The sequence below is a fragment of the Scyliorhinus torazame genome, chromosome 13 (genome assembly GCF_047496885.1).
Source record: "Scyliorhinus torazame isolate Kashiwa2021f chromosome 13, sScyTor2.1, whole genome shotgun sequence".
Lineage (NCBI taxonomy): Eukaryota > Metazoa > Chordata > Chondrichthyes > Carcharhiniformes > Scyliorhinidae > Scyliorhinus > Scyliorhinus torazame.
Window position 1 is genome coordinate 203,196,773 of NC_092719.1, and position 19,207 is coordinate 203,215,979.

Genomic DNA, 19,207 nt, shown 5'->3' on the forward strand with positions numbered 1-19,207 from the left:
TCTTGGTTGCCAGACACACGCAGAAACAGTGAAAGATTTGGCTGCAACTACAGGATAAACAGGGCCTCTTCCAGCATGCAGGCGGGGGAAGGGCAAGCTTAAAGCTGCAAGCTGACCTGAGGGCCTGTATCAAAGGTGAATTCTAGCAGCAGAGGGAACAACTGTGAAAAGACCTCATCAAGGCCACTGAAGGGACTTCCGGTTGCGGTGATGCCTAGCTAGCCGCACGCTTCGGCGGCTCCAGCTCCGACGGACCTTCGGGCTCTTTTAAGAGCCCCAACGGGGAATTTTTCGACGACGCAACCCGGTGTGTGGTGTATGAGAAGGGAGTCCCCCCCAAACGAAGGAGGAAAAAACCGGCGGCGGCGGCTGCAGCGCGAGGAATCGTCGACCAAAGGGTCAGAAAGAGAGAAGTACAAGATGGCGGCGGAGAAAGCGCAGGCGACATGGGGGCCTGAGCAGGATGAAATTGTGAGACGGTGCGTGGAGCTGCTGAAGAGGGAGGTGCTGACCCCGTTGCTACAGGCAATTGAGGGGCTCAAGGAGACATTAAAGACCCAGGAGACAGAGCTCCGTGTGGTGGAGCAGAAGGTGACAGATATTGAGGACGAGATCCTGGGCCTGGCGGTTAAGACACAGACGCACGAGGCACTTCATAAAAAGTGTACTGAAAGGATCGAAGCCCTAGAAAATGGAGCGCGAAGGAAGAACCTTCGGATACTGGGTCTCCCTGAGGGTGTGGAAGGAGTGGACTGTGGAGCGTACGCAAGTACGATGCTGAGCTCACTGATGGGTGCTGAGGCCCCTACGGGCCCCTTGGAGGTGGAGTGGGCAAATCGGATTCCGGCGAGAAGACCAAAAGCGGGAGAACCACCCAGGGCGATAATCGTGCGATTTTACCGCCTTAAGGATAGAGAAGAGGTCCTGAGATGGGCTAAAAAGGTGCGGAGTAGCAGATGGGAGAATGCAGTGGTACGGGTATACCAGGATTGGAGTGCGGAGGTGGCGAGAAGGAGGGCGAGCTTCAACCGAGCCAAAGAGGTGTTGCATAAAAGGAAGGTGAAGTTCGGGATGCTGCAGCCGGCAAGACTATGGGTCACGTATCAGGAGAGACACCATTATTTCGAGACGGCGGAGGAAGCATGGACCTTCATCAAAGAAGAGAAATTGGATCGGAACTGAGGGACTGATGCTGCAGGAAATGTTATTGTTAATGTTACGGTGGAAGTTAATTGAGAAGTAAACAGGGAAGGGGGGAGACATTGGGGAAATGTGGGCGCCGGTGAGGGGGGAAAGACGGGACATAGTTGGAGAATGGGGAAGGGGAGGGGGAGGGGAAAGGGAGCTGCGCCATAAGAGGCGGGTCAGGTAAAGGGATGTTCCCGCACCAGAAAGAATAAGGCGGGAAGACAGGCGCAAGGCGGATGGGAGTTCCCCACATGGGGGGGGTCGAGGAGTGAGCAGGAGTAGCCGGGGTCAGTTGAAGTCAGCTGACTTACGGAAGTAATATGGGGGGAGCAATCAAGCTAGAAAGAGATCTAGCGGGGAGGGGAGGAGGGAGGGAGAAGGGGGGGGGGGACAACTGGGTTGCTGCTGCGGAAATCCAAAAGGAAATGGCTAAAGAGTGGGTGGGCGGGGATGGTGTGCGACGCTGGGGGAGCGAGCGGGAGCGCGGAGGCGGGATATGGGACTGGCCTAGAGAAGGTAATGGCTAGTCGACACGGGAGGGGGGCAGGTAGCCCCCTAGTGAGGCTGATCACGTGGAACGTGAGAGGCCTGAACGGACCGATAAAAAGGGCCCGAGTGCTCGCGCATTTGAAAGGACTAAGGGCAGACGTGGTTATGCTCCAAGAGACGCACCTAAAGGTGGCGGACCAAGTTAGGCTAAGGAAAGGATGGGTGGGACAGGTGTTCCACTCAGGACTGGACGCAAAGAATAGAGGGGTGGCCATTTTGGTGGGGAAACAGGTCGCATTTGAAGCAAAGAACATCGTAGCAGATAGCGGAGGTAGATATGTAATGGTGAGTGGCAGGCTGGAGGGAATGGAGGTCGTGTTGGTTAACGTGTATGCCCCAAACTGGGACGATGCGGGATTTATGAGACGGATGCTGGGGCGTATACCGGACCTGGAGGTAGGAAACTTGATTTTAGGAGGGGACTTTAATACGGTGCTGGACCCGGGGCTAGATAGATCCAGCTCAAGGACCGGAAGAAGGCCGGCAGCGGCCAAGGTACTTAAGGGGTTTATGGACCAAATGGGGGGAGTGGATCCATGGCGATTTCTTAGACCTAGGGCTAGGGAGTATTCCTTCTTCTCCCATGTCCATAAAGTGTACTCCCGGATAGATTTTTTTGTTTTGGGAAGGTCGTTGATCTCTAGGGTGGAAGAAGCTGAGTACTCAGCCATAGCGGTTTCGGATCATGCCCCACATTGGGTGGACCTGGAATTAGGAGAGGAAAGGGAGCAGAGAACACTCTGGCGATTAGATGTGGGACTGATGGCGGATGAGGGAGTGTGTGCAAGAGTGCGGGGGTGTATTGAGAGATACCTGGAGGTCAATGACGACGGCGAGGTCCCTGTGGGAGTGGTATGGGAAGCACTAAAAGCGGTGGTCAGAGGAGAGCTGATCTCCATTGGGGCCCACAAAAGGAAAACAGAGGCCAAGGAAAGGGAAAGATTACTGGGGGAGATTTTAAGGGTGGATAGGGAATTTGCAGAGACCCCGGAGGAGGAATTGTACAGGGAGAGGAGACGACTCCAGACGGAATTTGACCTTCTGACCACCAGAAAGGCGGAGGTACTGTGGAGGAAGGCACAGGGGAGGAGGTATGAATATGGGGAAAAGGCGAGTCGCCTGTTGGCTCATCAATTGCGAAAGAGGGCAGCAGCGAGGGAAATAGGAGGAATTAGAGACGAAAGGGGAGACACGGTGCGAAGGGCAGGAAAGATAAATGAGGTGTTCAAGACCTTCTATGAGGAACTGTATAGGTCTCAACCCCCAGAGGGAGAGGAGGGGATGCGGCAGTTCCTGGACCAATTGAGGTTCCCGAAAGTGGAGGAGCGGGGGGTGGTAGGCCTGGGGGCACCGATTGGGGTGGACGAGGTTATTAAGGGACTGGGAAGCATGCAAGCAGGGAAGGCCCCAGGACCAGACGGGTTCCCGGTGGAGTATTACAGAAAATATGTGGACTTGTTGGCCCCGTTGATGGTGAGGACGTTCAATGAGGCCAGGAAAGGGGGGACTCTACCCCCGACGATGTCGGAGGCGACGATATCGTTAATTTTGAAGAGGGATAAAGATCCGTTGCAGTGCGGGTCCTATAGACCCATTTCATTGTTGAACGTGGACGCCAAATTGTTGGCAAAGGTACTGGCATCGAGGATAGAGGACTGTGTCCCGGGGGTGGTGCACGAAGACCAGACAGGGTTCGTAAAAGGGAGACAACTGAATGTTAACGTGCGACGACTATTAGGGGTGATAATGATGCCCCCAGTGGAGGGGGAGGCAGAGATAGTGGCGGCAATGGACGCAGAGAAGGCATTTGATAGGGTGGAGTGGGAGTATTTATGGGAAGTGTTAAGGAGGTTTGGGTTTGGGAACGGGTTTATTAGCTGGGTTAGACTTCTTTATGGGGCTCCAACGGCAAGCGTAGTTACAGGTCGACATAGATCGGAGTATTTCCGACTATATAGGGGAACAAGACAGGGATGCCCGCTGTCTCCATTGTTGTTCGCGTTGGCAATTGAACCTCTGGCCATGGCGTTGAGAGACTCCAGGAAATGGAGAGGGGTGATTAGAGGGGGAGAAGAACACCGAGTCTCGTTATATGCGGATGACCTATTGTTATACGTGTCGGACCCAGCGGGGGGAATGATAGAGGTTATGCGAATTTTGAGGGGGTTCGGGGATTTCTCGGGGTATAGGCTAAACATGGGGAAGAGTGAATTATTTGTGATACATCCAGGGGACCAGAGTAGAGAGATAGAAGGCTTGCCTCTAAGGAAAGTGGAAAGAAACTTCCGATACCTGGGGATTCAGATCGCTAGGAGCTGGGGAACCTTGCACAGACTTAATCTGACACGGTTGGTAGAACAAATGGAGGAGGACTTCAAGAGGTGGGACATGCAGCCTCTATCGCTGGCGGGCAGGGTGCAAGCAATTAAGATGATGGTCCTCCCGAGGTTCTTATTTGTATTTCAATGTCTCCCTATACTAATCACGAAGACCTTTTTTAATAAAATAGACAGGAGCATCACGAGCTTCGTGTGGGCAGGGAAAGTTCCGAGAGTAAGGAGGGGGTTCCTTCAGCGTAGTAGGGACAGAGGAGGATTGGCACTACCGAACTTGGGCGATTACTATTGGGCCGCCAATGTGGCAATGATACGTAAATGGATGATGGAGGGTGAGGGAGCGGCGTGGGAAAGACTGGAGAGAAAGTCCTGTAAAGGGACGAGTTTAGAGGCGCTGGTGACGGCGCCGCTACCGATCTCACCTAAAAAGTTTACCACGAACCCGGTGGTGGCGGCAACATTGAATATCTGGGGACAGTGGAGGCGACAGAGAGGGGTGCGGGGAGCCCTGGTGGGGTCCCCAATCAGGAACAACCATAGGTTCGCCCCAGGAAGAATGGATGGAGGATTTCAGAGCTGGTTCCAGTTGGGAATTAGGAGGGTGGGAGATTTATTTATAGATGGGACTTTTGCGAGCTTGGGAGCATTGGAGGAAAAGTATAAGTTGCCCCGGGGAAATTTCTTGAGATATATGCAGGTGAGGGCATTTACTAGACAACAGGTGAGGGAATTTCCATTGCTCCCGACACAGGGGATACAGGACAGGGTGCTTTCAGGGGTGTGGGTCGGAGAGGGCAAGGTGTCAGAGATTTACCGAGAGATGAGGGAAGAGGGGGAGGAGTCGGTGGGCGAACTAAAAGGAAAGTGGGAAGAAGAACTAGGGGAGGAGATAGAGGAGGGTATGTGGGCTGATGCCCTAAGCAGGGTAAATTCCTCTTCCTCATGCGCCAGGCTTAGCCTGATTCAATTTAAGGTGCTACATAGAGCACACATAACGGGAGCAAGATTGAGCAGGTTCTTTGGAGTGGAGGACAAATGTGGGAGGTGTGGCGGGAGCCCGGCAAACCACGCACATATGTTTTGGGCATGCCCGGCACTGGAAGGGTATTGGAAGGGAGTGACGGGAGTGATTTCGCGGGTGGTGAAGGCCCGGGTCAAACCAGGCTGGGGGTTAGCTCTATTTGGAGTTGCGGAAGAGTCGGGAGTGCAGGAGGCGAAAGAGGCCGACGTTGTGGCCTTTGCGTCCCTAGTAGCCCGGCGCAGGATCCTACTCATGTGGAAGGAGGCGAAACCCCCCGGACTGGAGGCCTGGGTAAATGATATGGCGGGGTTCATTAAACTGGAGCAGATAAAGTTTGCCCTGAGAGGATCGGCTCAAGGGTTCACCAGGCGGTGGCAGCCATTTCTCGACTACCTAGGGGAACGTTAGAGGGAAGACAGATGACCAGCAGCAGCAACCCAGGGGGAGGGGGGGGGGGGAGGGGGGGTTTAGTTTAGGTCAAAGATAAAGGGGTTTTGTTACTTGTGTATTGTTTAAAATTTCTGTATTGTTATTGTTGCGTTTGCTTTGTAAGAGGGGAAAAATTGTTGTTTGGGAAAAAATTTTCAATAAAACATTTATAAAAAAAAAAAAAAAAAAAAAAACTTTCATTGAGATGAGATACAAAAAAAACCTCCCAATTGCATAAACCGGAATGATTAACCAAATCCACCTGCACTTAATGATTTATTTGTCATCTAATTTCATTATGGTTTTGTATATTCTCCATTAAAATATGTTATTTAATGTACCCAATTCTTTTTTTTTCCCAATTAAGGGGTAATTTAGTGTGGCCAATACAACTGGCCTGCACATCTTTGGGTTGTGGGGGTGAGACCCACACAGACACGGGGAGAATGTGCAAACTCAACACGGACAGTGACCTGGTGCCAGGATCGAACCCGGGTCCTTGGCACTGTGAGGCAGCAGTGCTAGCCACTGCACCATCGTGCCACTCACCGGTTTTGTATATTCTCATATGCAAACTGAGAAAGTGGAGTTGGCTTTAATAGTTCAGGTGGAGTTTACGGGTTGAGGAAATCGCAACTCAGCAAAATGGCATACATCAATGTAGCAAGCTATGGTATACAAAGGAAAAATAATGATCTTTCAAACTGTTGTTTTATACAATTCCAGTTCCATTTCTACCTTCGGGTCAAAATTTCAAATTTCAGCTGGCTTCAAATGGATCACAGAGTGGTCATGGTTGTCCTCCAACAAAGTTTGTATTTCTGGTACCTTTCAATGACCACCGTCACAAAGGATAAAAATCATGAGGCATTACCCTGTTCCAAAGATTTCTTAAAAAAATAAATTTAGAGTCCCCAATTACTTATTTTTCCCAATTAAGGAGCAATTTAGTGTGGCCAATCCAACTAAACTGCACATCTTTAGGTTGTGGGGATGAAACCCACGCAGACAAGGGGAGAATGTGCAAACTCCACACGGACGTGACTCTGAATCGGGATTCGAACCTGGGTCCTCAGCGCCGCAGTCCCAGTGCTAACCACTGCATCACATGCCGCCCCATATTCCAAAGATATGCATCACTTAGCAGAATTTGCACCAGTGAAGGGCAATTAAATGGTCGTCAGACAGTCACCTCAGACAGCTAAACTGATGGTTTAAAAAAGGAGAAAGCAACTGAGACTTGAAGACATTCAAACCTTTAATGGACTTTCATCATCATCTCGTAGGTGCTCCACTAAACCACTGAAAGGTTCTAGTACCATTGGCTGCCGTTCCATCATCCCCTGTAACAGATGAGTTTAATACCCATTAAATTATTGCAGCTTTGAAGAATATTGAGGAGAGAATTGAAGGCAGGAATGATGGATATTTTAGGACACAATCTGGCTGTGCAACAAAGTTGCAGCCTTTTGCAGCAAGTTCTTTAGCGATGAAGTACTTACCATCAGCCACTAGGAACCCTCAGTGGACTACTAAGAATTACAATACAAATAGGGTGTCTCTCCGTCCTAAATCTCACGTGTCCCCTCATTTTAGGTTCTTCAACCACTGACATAGCACTGTTTTATCTTTGTCATATATCTTCATTTAAAAAAACATCTTTATGTAAGGCCCTCTGCCCTAGCAAAGACAGCTGAATGCACGTTTTTCTTTGCACTCTCTCAGAGCAGGTAGCACTTTAGTGAATCCGCATTGCTTTCTCTCCATTGTCCCAACATTCTGGTTGCACAAATTCACAATTATATCTCTAATTCTGTATGCCTTACCATAAAACAAAGTATTCCATTACCGTCTTATGGTCTGCTCTACGAGGTACTGCTTTTAATGGCTTGTCAGCCCCATTACCCCTAAAACCATCTGCTCTCCCAGACCATCTAGTCTTGCCCCATAATAAATAAAAAAACATACTACCTCACATTTAGTACACTGAATGACATTTACCACTCATGTCCACTCCACCATCTTATCAATATCTCCTTAATGTTTCTTCAGTCCTCTGTATTGGTCATTATATTATGCCTCTCGTTTGTAATCCACAAATCTAGGCACCACTGTCTTAGATCTATACTCAATGATTGATGCAGTGAACAGCAGAAAAAGGCAAACCCTGCTACCCTGTCCCTAATTTCACAACTCATTCTCCAGTACAATAATTTTTCAAAGGCTTTCTGAAAGTCAGTGTACACGCCCACTCATTACCCTCATATCCATTGGTTCATCAAACTATCAAGGCTTCTAACCACCCTTTTCTGAAATCACCAATTTCTGCTGCATCTCTTCTCCTCCCTCCACTCCACCCCCCTTCCAATCCGGATATTGAGCAACTCCGTCGTTAGCAACTACTTTTTAAAAAAAACATTAGAGTACCCAATTATTATTTTCTTCCAATTAAGGGGCAATTTAGTGTGGCCAATCCACTTAACCTGCACATTTTTGGGTTGTGGGGGTGAAACCGACAGGGGAGAATGTTCAAACTCCAGACAGTGGCCCAGGGCCGGGATTCGAACCCGGGTCCTCAGCGCTGTAGGCTGCAGTGCTAACCACTGTGCCACCCCTTCATTAACATCTGGTTAATGGGCTGGTTTAGCACAGTGGGCTAAACAGCTGGCTTGTAATGCAGAACAAGGCAGCAGCGTGGGCTCAATTCCCGTACCGCCCCCCCCCGAACAGGCGCCGGAATGTGGCGACTAGGGGCCTTTCACAGTAACTTTATTGAAGCCAACATGTGACAATAAGCGATTACTATTATCTATGGTGGGGTAATGTTGTAGCCTTTAAACTAACTGACCTCTTATCACCCAGTTTGGCAGTGTGTTTGAAAATGGGTATTACAATAGAACTCAAAACAGAATTTGTATTATTTATTCCCCAATTTCCATCATAATATACATATAATCCTATGAGAACCCAGTAATTTGTCATCTTTAATTGCATATTGTCTTCTTATTGTGGCATTTCTAATCTCAAAATTTAAACCAATCCAGGATTTATCTACTCAGTTTCCTTTTTGTAAACAGAAGCAAAGTACTGGCCCTTGAGTTTGTTATCTAAGTGACTCTTCTCTCAGGGGGTCCCACATCACAATTTTATTTTTTGCATTTGCAGAAAACCTTTTTTTTTTTTGAGATTCGGTCCTCATTCACCCTCTTTACTTTCCTTATCCACCTTCAGCTCTTTCTGCACTCCCTTAGATCCAGGCATCCTCCCTCACCCCATTCCCGCAACAAAAGAAATGCATCCAACTTTTGAATTCCACAATCGTACCCTTTTCTCAAACAAAGCAAATCCTGCATCAGCTGCTGCAGATTCTCTCCTCTCTTCTTCTTTAGATGCAATCATCTGCAAGGCGGTTTTGACATTATCTTTCTGTTTGTTCAGACTCTTAGCCCATCGCTCCATGTCTTTGGCAATCTACAGGTGAAAGGGGAAAAAAAACTGTTCATTGACATGCTATCTTTAGCTTCCACATATCCATCAAATACAAGGGCAGCACGCTATCAATGCCCAAAGGGCAGGTTTTTTTAAATGTCGAACTAGCATGTACAGAAATTCTCACAGGGTTTTAGCACGAAGCAGAGGGCTAGGAATTCCCCACAAGGAGAAGTAACCAAAGTAAACTCTGGTAGTACTCATTCATCACCTTCCGGTACATCCCAGTAAAATTTCCACGGTGCAAAAACAATTAATGTGTTGCAGCAGCAATGAATAATTGAGGGAGGGAGAAACAAATTCATTAGTGTTCATAAGCTGCTCACAAAATTCTAACCTGTTGTGCTGTCCTGCTCTTTGGCTTTTCCTTCTTCTCTTTTCCCTCTTTGCTTTTAGTCCCGGGGTTTGATTTGTTCTGCTGTGCAGTTTGATCTGGAGCAGGCAAATAGGTTTCTTTCTCTCCATCCCAATACATGTACTGCTGAGTCTGTGCATTGTAATAGTACTGAAACAAGAAAATATTTTACAAATACGTTACTGCCTACATTATCTAATCATTGATTCAGTGTTACATTTAATCATTTAACTGGGTTATTTTAAAATTTTGTTCACCGTAGAATCAGTTTGAGCTGAACAATAATTACCAATTCAGAGGGGTGGTGTCACTTGACTTGGATTTTATATCAGGTGGAAAGGTTTAAGCCAGGTGAATGATCCCAGTGACCAATTTGTTCTTATTTGGTTTCTGTTGGAGGGCATTTTGAGATACTGGACTATGATATAAATTATAGGTGGCCCTGTAACTACATTTGTGCTCCTATATTACTTTTGAATAGTTCTGATGAAACAAAAGGTACTCATTGGCTTAGATGCCCGTTTAAAAGAGGCAATTTGTAGAAATGGATAGTGTATACACAATGCTGTTAATATCAGAAAAGACAAAATGGCTGTTAGCTATTTTGTGATATTAATGACACAAAATGGCTGAGCAAGCCACATTCCCTGTAAACTGTCTCATGAGACATGTATAGGGAGTGTCCTAACAGCTTCACAAAACAAGACATGCAATGTATGCTTGATAAGATCAAGGTCTACAGCTGTAGACAGGACACGTTATTAGGTTAGTTTTGAATGACTTCTGTATGAAGTTAGGGGCGGGTAAGACAACACCCACTTCAACCAAATATGTGATGATTGACTGCATGTAATAAGTGTGACGTGAATATAGTTGATTGATTGTATGTAAATGAGAAACAACTAATGCCGCCCCTTGAATCTGTATATTAACCCGTGTGAGCTTTAGCTCAAGTGAGAGAAGGGGCTGTCAAAGGCTGCGGAGTCTGAGACCTTCCCTCCCAGAATTCTGACATAATAAACTGTTTTTACTTTAGTCGTCACATTCTGGCACCTGTTCGGGTACACAGGAATAATTCGGAATGCCCAAATTACATAACAGCACGTCTTTTGGGACTTGTGGGAGGAAACCGGAGCACCCAGAAGAAACCCAGACACGGAGAGAACATGCAGACTTCACACAGACAGTGACCCAAGCTGGGAATCGAACCAGGGACCCTGGAGCTGTGAAGCAACAGTGCTACCCACTGTGCTGTCCTATTTCCAGAGAGAATCTAACCACCATGACATTGCTGAATCCCCCACCATCAAGATCGTGGGGTTAGTAACCAAAAACTGAACTGAACCAGCCAGATAAATACTATGGATACAAGAGCAGACCAGAGGTTGGGAATTCTGCAGTGAGTAATTCACCTCCTGACTCCCACTGACAAGACAGAAGCCAGGAACGTGAAGGAATACTTTCCAATTGCCTGGATGAGTGCAGCTCCAATACATTCTCAAAACACAATATCATCCAGAACAAGACAACCCATCCAACATAGACACACTGTGGCAGTATGTACCATCCGCAAGATGCATTGCAGCAACTATCTAAGTCTCCTCTGACAGCACCTCCCAAGGACAAGAGCAGCAGGTGCATGGGAATACCACTTCCTGCAAGATCTCCTCCGAGTCACATGCCATTCAGACTTGGGAGCCATAATCAATGCCCCGCAACTACTATTCCAACAGCAGAGTGTATTTTACAACATATGGACTGTAGCAATTAAAGGGTAACAAATGCTGACGTCAGCAACACACATTCCATGAATGAATAAAAAGGTATAATATCACGTGACGAAATTAATCTAATTTTTCAAATCTGAAATCTCAAATATATATTTGAAATATGCTTATTGAATATTTTTTTATTGTAAACACACTATAAAATTAACCCAAATTACAATATCAAAGAGCTCGACAATCAAAAGTACAAATTAACTTAACCCCCCCCCCCCTAATAAACAAGCGACTAGTTCTTTAAAAAAGGAAACAAATGGTTGCCCTCTTAGGTGGAACCTTTCTACCGACCCCCTAATGGTGTGCTTGACCTTCTCCAAATGCAAGAATTATGAGGTCACCCAACTAAGCAGAGGCGGCGACCTCCCGACCTCCACCCAAGCAGTACTCATCTCCGGACTATTAATAACGCAAAGGCGAGGACACCTGCCTTCACCCCCGTCTGCACCACCGGCGAGACTGATACCCAAACAATGCCATCAGCGAACATGGCTCCAGATCGAAGTATCTCTGACATGGTGAAGAAAAAACCCCAAAGGCTTATGAACTTGGAACAAGGCCAGAACATGAGTATGGTTAGTCGGCACCCGAGAACTATGCTCTCACCTGTCCTCCACCAGAGAAAAATCCGCTCATCCTCGCCCTGATCAGATGACCCTGTAAATTGGATCTGACCAAGTCGAGCACATGAGGATGTGGAGTTGACCCTGTGAAGAGCCTTGTTCCATACATCATCCAGAACGGGACCCAGTTCACCCTACCATTTCACCGTTACCTCGTTCAATAGTGCAGGCTCCGCTGATAGGATTTATACCCAGAAAAGGTGCCAAAGCTCCCAAGCAGCTTAATTATCTCATCCATAGTGGATGCTGTGTCTGTAATATAAAGAAGGTCATCCGTGTACAAGGACACAAAATGATCCACCCCTCCCAATTGATCCTCCTCCACTTACTGGAAGACCTCAGCACTATGGCAAGTCGTTCTATTGCCAGAGAAAACTGGAGCGGAGACAATGGACATCACTGCATCGTGCCCTATTCAGCAGCAAGTTGAATTTGCGGACACTAGCAGTGTCCAGGACATAAATGTTTGTCCAAATCCAAACCTCTCAAGAATTTCAAAGAGACATCCCCACTTCACCCTATCAAACACCTTTTCAGCGTCTCGGGAAACAATCACTGCTGGTCCGGACACCGATAAAGGGAAAGGGGACAACATTTAATAGACAAAGTATATTGGCTGACAATTGCCGACCCTTGACGAAGCCTGTCTGGACCTCCAAGATCACCTCTGGGAGGCAGGGCTCCAACCAGAGTGCCAGCACGTTTGCAAGTAACTTAGTGTCCGCATTTAGAAGTGAAATAGGTTGGTACGACGCACACTCTGTAGGGTCCTCATCGTTCCATTAAGGAAATAGAGGTCTGCGTGAGGGTAATGGACAAGGAGTCGCTAAACATATCTAAATTTAGAGGCTCCCCAAACTTCTTCTAAAACTCACTGGGGGAGCCATGAGGCCAGGAACCAATGCATTTCCTAATTTCCTCTGGGTCCAACTCTTCACGCCTCTCTCCAACACTGGGGTGGACAAACCATCCCAAAAAATCTATCATGGCCAAACTCTCCAACGGAGGCTCAGATCGAGAGATCCCAATAAAATGTTTCAAAGCCACATTGACGGAGACGGGGCAGAATCTACTCTTAGTCCTGGACCAGCGCAATCTTGCAGAAAGCCAGTGAGCTGAGGCGGCTGACATTCTCCCAGTGTTCATAAAATACACCCCCCAAACCTCACAGCTGGCCAACCGTCTGATCAGTTGAAAATTCAAATTGCGTCTGCAGCTTTTTCCTGTTTGCCAATAACTCGGGGGCGGAAAGGAGTACTGGTGGTCAACCTCAAATCAAGGGTGGAGTCCACCAGCTTCTGCCGCTTCGCCCTGTCTTTTCCATGTGCACTTTGGAGGAAAGTATCTCCCCGGTAACCACCTTAAGGCCTTCCCACAGCTTGAAGGGGTATTAGACTCACTTTTAATAAATTTAATATAATCCCCAATGGCGGTGGATATGCATTCACAAAATATCTTGTCCATTAATAATGCATATCTAATCTCCATGGTGACGCTGGGAGGGACCGGACTCGAGTCAAATCAACAAAATGTAAATGTGGAGCATGGTCGGAAATCACAAATCGCAGAGTAACCCGCTCCCCCCTCCACCAAAGCTAGGAAACCCCCATCCACCACAAAAGTCGATTCACGAGTATACCTGGTGCACATGGGAGAAGAAAAAAATATTTTATCACCTGGGTGCAACCCCCCCACCAAAAAAAATCTGTTCCATGAAATCCAACATCACCCTGGCCACCCTTGATGGGAGTCAGGAGATTTGGGCCTTGGTTGATCCACCCTGGCTGGGGACCAGAACAGTTTAAGTCAGCTCCCCAAAATAAGCTGAAGCAAATCCGAATCAAAGATGGAGGACAGCAGCTTATTAATAAAATCCGTTGTTGTCCCAGTTTGGAGCATGGCCATTAAACCAGGACCACCGAGGTGCCCGCCAAAGATTCACAGATAATAACATGCCTACCATTGGAGTCAGCCAAGATCTTTACAGCAGAAAACAGAACCCTTTTATTGTTTAAAAATTGCTACACACCAGGCTCTACCATCAAAGCCTGAATTTTTAAAATGTGCCCCACCCACCCCTTCCGCAACCATGCCTGGTCTCTGACCTACAAATTAGCCTCTTGCAGAAACACCACATCTGTGGGCAAATAACCTCAACATTTTCACTGGGCCATTCAACTCTTGACATTCCAGGTGACCAAACGAATTGAGAGTATCTCAACCCTCCTCGATCTGGAGTCAAACATTTCCACCAAGACGGATTACCCAACAGGTACATAGAAGGTAGAGCAATCAGGCCCATCCAAGATGGCCACCTAACCCATTAACAAGATTAAACAAAGTGAAATCTGCATCCACCAGCAGCAAACTACCCCTGCCCCCAGCCCCCTCCCACTCGCCGTCCTCCGACATTACTGCATCCAAATATGCATACATAAAACGGTACAGGGAACACAAACTAAAGCCGACTCCTAATAAATGTCACCCTAAAAACACAAAGATTATCTAAAATGAGCTGCAGTCAACCCCTCAGCACCACTCTCATTAGCTAACTCTTCAGCTAGCAGAGAAGGTCCCACTTGGAGTGAAGACGAAAAAGACACAAGGTATAAAAACGCCTTGAACAAAATAGTACTCCAACAGGGAGTTTTATATATTATCACAACAATTAGAATGGAACAAAACCCCATCTAAAACTAAACACCCCATCATCCAAGTCCAACTTGCAAAACAGTCAACCCAAACAAGAACAGAAAAATGCAAACATGAACAAGGAACCCTGACAATTCCACATATCAACATGCCCGCCCCCAATATTCAAAAACACTTCACAAAAGAATCCGCCTCACCCGATGCATCAAAAAAGTATTTTCCCTCAAAAGCCACTCTTAGCCGCACTAGGCACACCACCACAAACTGGACTCCGTTGGCTTCTTTGCCAGCTCCCCTCCCACATCCTAGTAAAACCTGATGGCCTGACCTTCCCAATTGTGGTTGCGATGCTCCATCTCAGGACCCACTCTTTTCCTTGGAAGCAGTGAAATTTCACGATTATTGCGCACCGTGTTTCGCCAGGACAAGGCTCGTTAGAATCTGCAGTGCAGAAGGAGGCCATTTGGCCCACCGAGTCTGCACTGGCCCTCAGAAAGAGCACTCTACATAAGCCCACGCCTCCACCCTATGCCCGTAACCCAGTAATCTCACCTAACCTTTAGGACACTAAGGGGCAATTTAGCATGGTTAATCCACCTAATGGGCACATCTTTGGACTATTGAAGTGTCTAGTGGGCTGGGTCCAGATCAGGAGGGAGTGAGTCTACCCTCCACCACTATCTCATCTTCCCAAACATCTCCACAAGTTGGGCCTTCTATCCACTCTGGCAGCCCCACAACTTAGATATTTGCCTCCTGGAATGATTCGCCAGGTCATTCACTTTGGCCGTCAGAGATTTAGAGGCAATCTGGTCACAATGCCTCGAAAATTGTGAAATCCACAAGCCTGCGCCAGTCTGGATATTTGAGAAGGTTGGTGTAACACAAGGCAACACCTCCATGCGATGTATAGTGTCACCACTTTACAGTTTCGTTGGTCCTCTCCAAAACTAAACAAATGGTAGCCAAGGCCTCTTGGAGATATCCGACACAACCCATCAGTGTTTGTCAAATTCTGCTGCCAAGGTGCTAGTAAGCATCTCAGCTGTTAGTGAAGTGGTCCGAGTCCTAGAGGCTGTCTCTGCCACTTTTTCCACTGATGGGCCCTGGGAGCCATCTTGTCCATGTCTTCCCCATACATAATGTCACTGGAGTCCAAATCTCAAATATTTTAAAATTTAGCTGTCAAACCTATTGTTTCAATGCTCAAAATAAAGTCATATTTTAGATACCAAAATGTTTCACTGATTGTTAAGTCATTTCCTCGACAAACTAATCGTAAGCGCTGCTTAAAATAGTCAAGTTGACATAATTACTTCTGTGACAAAGTATTAATTGCTTGAAAGAAAATAGCCGTTTAACCTAACCCGTGTCTTTTACTTTGAGGATTTCATCTTAACAATGCATCTTGGGACCCCGCAAAGTTTAAAACCATACTTGTGCCACACAAGTTAGAATGTCAAAAACTTAAAAATTAGGGAAAATGTCCAGATAAGCAGCAGTATTTTAGTATACACTATTGCTGATACGCATCCCTGTCACTAAACCTAGTTTCATAGTCAGTTTGAGCTGAAAACTGGTAATGGGAACCTGAAATACTTAGGCCCCACAGAATCAAAATGTTAACTTCATCTTAAGTCAATTTATTAAATCGCAGCTTTCTCAGAAAGGTGCTGCTGTTAATTTCATTGAAGTGTTTGCTTTAACCCATTGCGCCTTTGTGGCACTCATCAAGTCATCCAATTTGTCTCAATGTTCCAAGGAATCAGAACAGTTCAAGCAATGTTTGCTGCTTTGCTCAATATTATATATGTACCTGGGAATTTGGGTCATAGTAGAATCCAGTCTGTGCATCATAGTAAAATCCCGATGATTCATCATATTGATAAGTGGACACATCTGGTACAGCTGGAACAGAAAAACAGCATGACTCAGCAGCTAAATAAAAAGTACTCCAATAAATCCAAAGTTCTTAGTAAAATCTGGGCAGGTACTCACGATAACTTGAATCCTTAGAATCAGAAGAATCATTTGGTGGAGTGGTATCTGCATTCTGCGACTGACCTGCTTGCTGTGCCTGAAAAACATTTACCTAGTTTTAAAAGTATCAACAAGGTTACAGAATCAATACTATCAACAACACCCATGATGTGAGCAGCTAATATGACAGCCAAATTCCCACAGTCATCCATGCCATCATGCATAAAAAGCAGCAACTGGGTAATCTTTGGTCAAGGAAGGCTGGAGGGAAGGAAAATTGAAAACACTAAAAAACAAGAATTTTTCAAGGCGGTTTGAATGAGATCACAAAATCACTTCTGGGATTGATGGAGTGAACTTAAGAGTACTTTTATATTTCCTGGTGTACAGTAATTTTAAATACCCATAAAACAGGAGAATACAAGAAACGTCTAACATACCTCAGATTGTGTCTGCGACTGGTAGGGCTGACCATCCTGGGAAATTGTTGCAGATTTAGCAACTGTGGGAGGGGCTGTCAAGAAGAAAAAGTGAATTTAGAAACCTACTGAGGAACTAGGTGATTAAGCATTGTCCAATTGCATCAACAGGAGGCCAAAAGCTCTATCAGAAATGCTGCAGTCCCACATGACCAAACATATTTCAGAGGTGCAAGTACATTGTCCAGGTCTCTTCCTTAACCAGGATTATGGTCAATTTCATTCTAATGGAGGGAGATTTTAACCAAGCCCAGGCGTTGTTAGTGAGCGAGAAAACTTTCCACAGTGGGAGGGGGAGATAATAAATAAATAATCTTTATAATTGTCACAAATAGGTTTACATCAACACCTCAATGATGTTACAGTGAAAATCCCCAAGTTGCCACACTCTGCACCTGTTCGGGTACACAGGAGAATTCAGAATGTCCAATTCACCTAACAAGCATCTTTTGGGAGGAAACCGGAGCACCCAGAGGAAACCCATGCAGACATGGGAAGGATGTGCAGACTCCGCACAGACAGTGACCCAAGCAGGAATTGAACCTGTAACGCTGGCGCTGTGAAGCAACAATGTTATCTCTGATTGGGGACCACACCAAGGCTCTCATCGCACCCGTGTTGTCTCCACTGCCCCCAGATCTTTAGCGTTGCCGCCACCACCGGACCCGTGGTGTACCTTGTCGGCGAGAGCGGCAGCGGTGCCATCACCAGCGCCCCCAGGCTCGTTCCTTTGCAGGACACCATCTCCAACCTCTTCCATGCCGCCCCCTCTCCCTCCATCACCCACTTACGGACCATCGGCACGTTGGCTGCCCAATAGTAGCCACCGGGATTCGGCAACACCAGCCCTCCTCTGTCCCTACTACACTCCAGAAACCCCCTCCTTACCCTCGGGGTCTTGTTTGCCCACACAACCCATAATGCTCCTGCCTACCCTCTTAAAAAAGGCCTTGGTGATCATAATAGGAAGGCACTGGAACACAAAAAAAAACCTCGGGAGGACCATCATTTGAATCAACTGAACCCTGCCCGCTAGCGAGAGTGGCAACATATCCCATCGTTTGAAGTCCTCCTCCATCTGCTCCACCAGCCGCGTCAAATTAAGTTTATGCAGGGCCCCCCAACTCCTAGCTACTTGGATCCCCAAGTACCGAAAGCCCCTTTCTGCCCTCCTCAACGGTAGGTCTATCCCTCTTCCTTGGTCCCATGGATGCACCACGAAGAGCTCACTTTTCCCTACATTGAGCTTATAGCCCGAGAAGCCCCCAAACTCCCTTAGGATCTGCATGACCTCCACCATCCCCTCCACTGGATCTGCCACATACAGCAACAGGTCGTCCGTATACAGCGACACTCGATGCTCCTCTCCCCCCTCGGACAACCCCCCTCCATTTCCTGGACTCCTTTAATGCCATGGCCAAAGGCTCAATTGTTAATGCAAACAGGGGGGACAGGGGGCACCCCTGCCTCGTCCCTCAATACAGCCGAAAATACTCCGACCTCCGCCGATTCGTAACCCAACTGATAAACCCCTCCCCAAACCCAAACCTCCGCAACAATTCCCAGAGGCACTCCCACTCTACTCGGTCAAAGGCCTTCTCCGCATCCATAGCTGCCACTATCTCCGCCTCTCCCTCCACCGATGGCATAATCACGTTTAGGAGCCTCCGCACATTGTTTAGCTGCCTGCCCTTTACAAATCCCGTCTGGTCCTCGTGAAACACCCCCGGGGCACAGTCCTCAATCCTCGTAGCCAGCACTTTTGCCAGCAACTTAGCATCCACATTAAGGAGTGAAATCAGCCTATACGACCCACATTGCAGTGGGTCCTTATCCCGCTTCAGGATCAAAGAGATCATCGCCCCGGACATTGTCGGGGGCACGGTCCCATGCCTCATTGAAAGTCCTTACCAACAACCTCTCCCTTTCCCTGCACTCTCTCTCTCTCCTTCCTGTGAGCCCTGATGGAGATTAACTCTCCCCTGACCACCGCCTTCAGCGCCTCCCATACTACCCCCACCTGCACCTCCCCGTTGTCATTGGCCTCCAAATACCTTTCAATGCACCCCCGTACCCTCCCGCACACCTCATCTGCCAGTAATCCCACATCCAAACGCCACAGCGGGCGTTGGTCCCTCTCCTCTCCCAACTCCGGTTCCACCCAGTGCGGGGCGTGGTCTGAGATGGCTATGGCCGAATACTCCGTTCCCTCCACTTTCGGGATCAGCGCCCTGCTCAGAACAAAAAAAATCTATCCGGGAGTAGGCTTTGTGTGAAGCAACAATGTTAACCACTGTGCTAACGTGCCGCCCGCTAATGGAACTG

The 19,207-nt window shown here is 47.4% G+C and overlaps 1 protein-coding gene across 2 annotated transcripts in view; it reads right to left on the reverse strand.

Moving 5' to 3' along the window:
• Positions 1–19,207, reverse strand: part of LOC140388543 (RNA-binding protein 5-like) — a 67,580-nt gene that overhangs the window by 12,505 nt on the left and 35,868 nt on the right. For both annotated transcript variants that reach the window (XM_072472919.1, XM_072472918.1), the window contains exons 15-20: positions 16,844–16,917; positions 16,422–16,500; positions 16,240–16,331; positions 9,350–9,517; positions 8,848–8,994; positions 6,780–6,866 (exon numbers count right to left, since the gene is read on the reverse strand). In XM_072472919.1, coding sequence (XP_072329020.1) covers positions 6,780–6,866; positions 8,848–8,994; positions 9,350–9,517; positions 16,240–16,331; positions 16,422–16,500; positions 16,844–16,917 — 647 coding nt within the window. The remainder of the gene's footprint in view (positions 1–6,779; positions 6,867–8,847; positions 8,995–9,349; positions 9,518–16,239; positions 16,332–16,421; positions 16,501–16,843; positions 16,918–19,207) is intronic.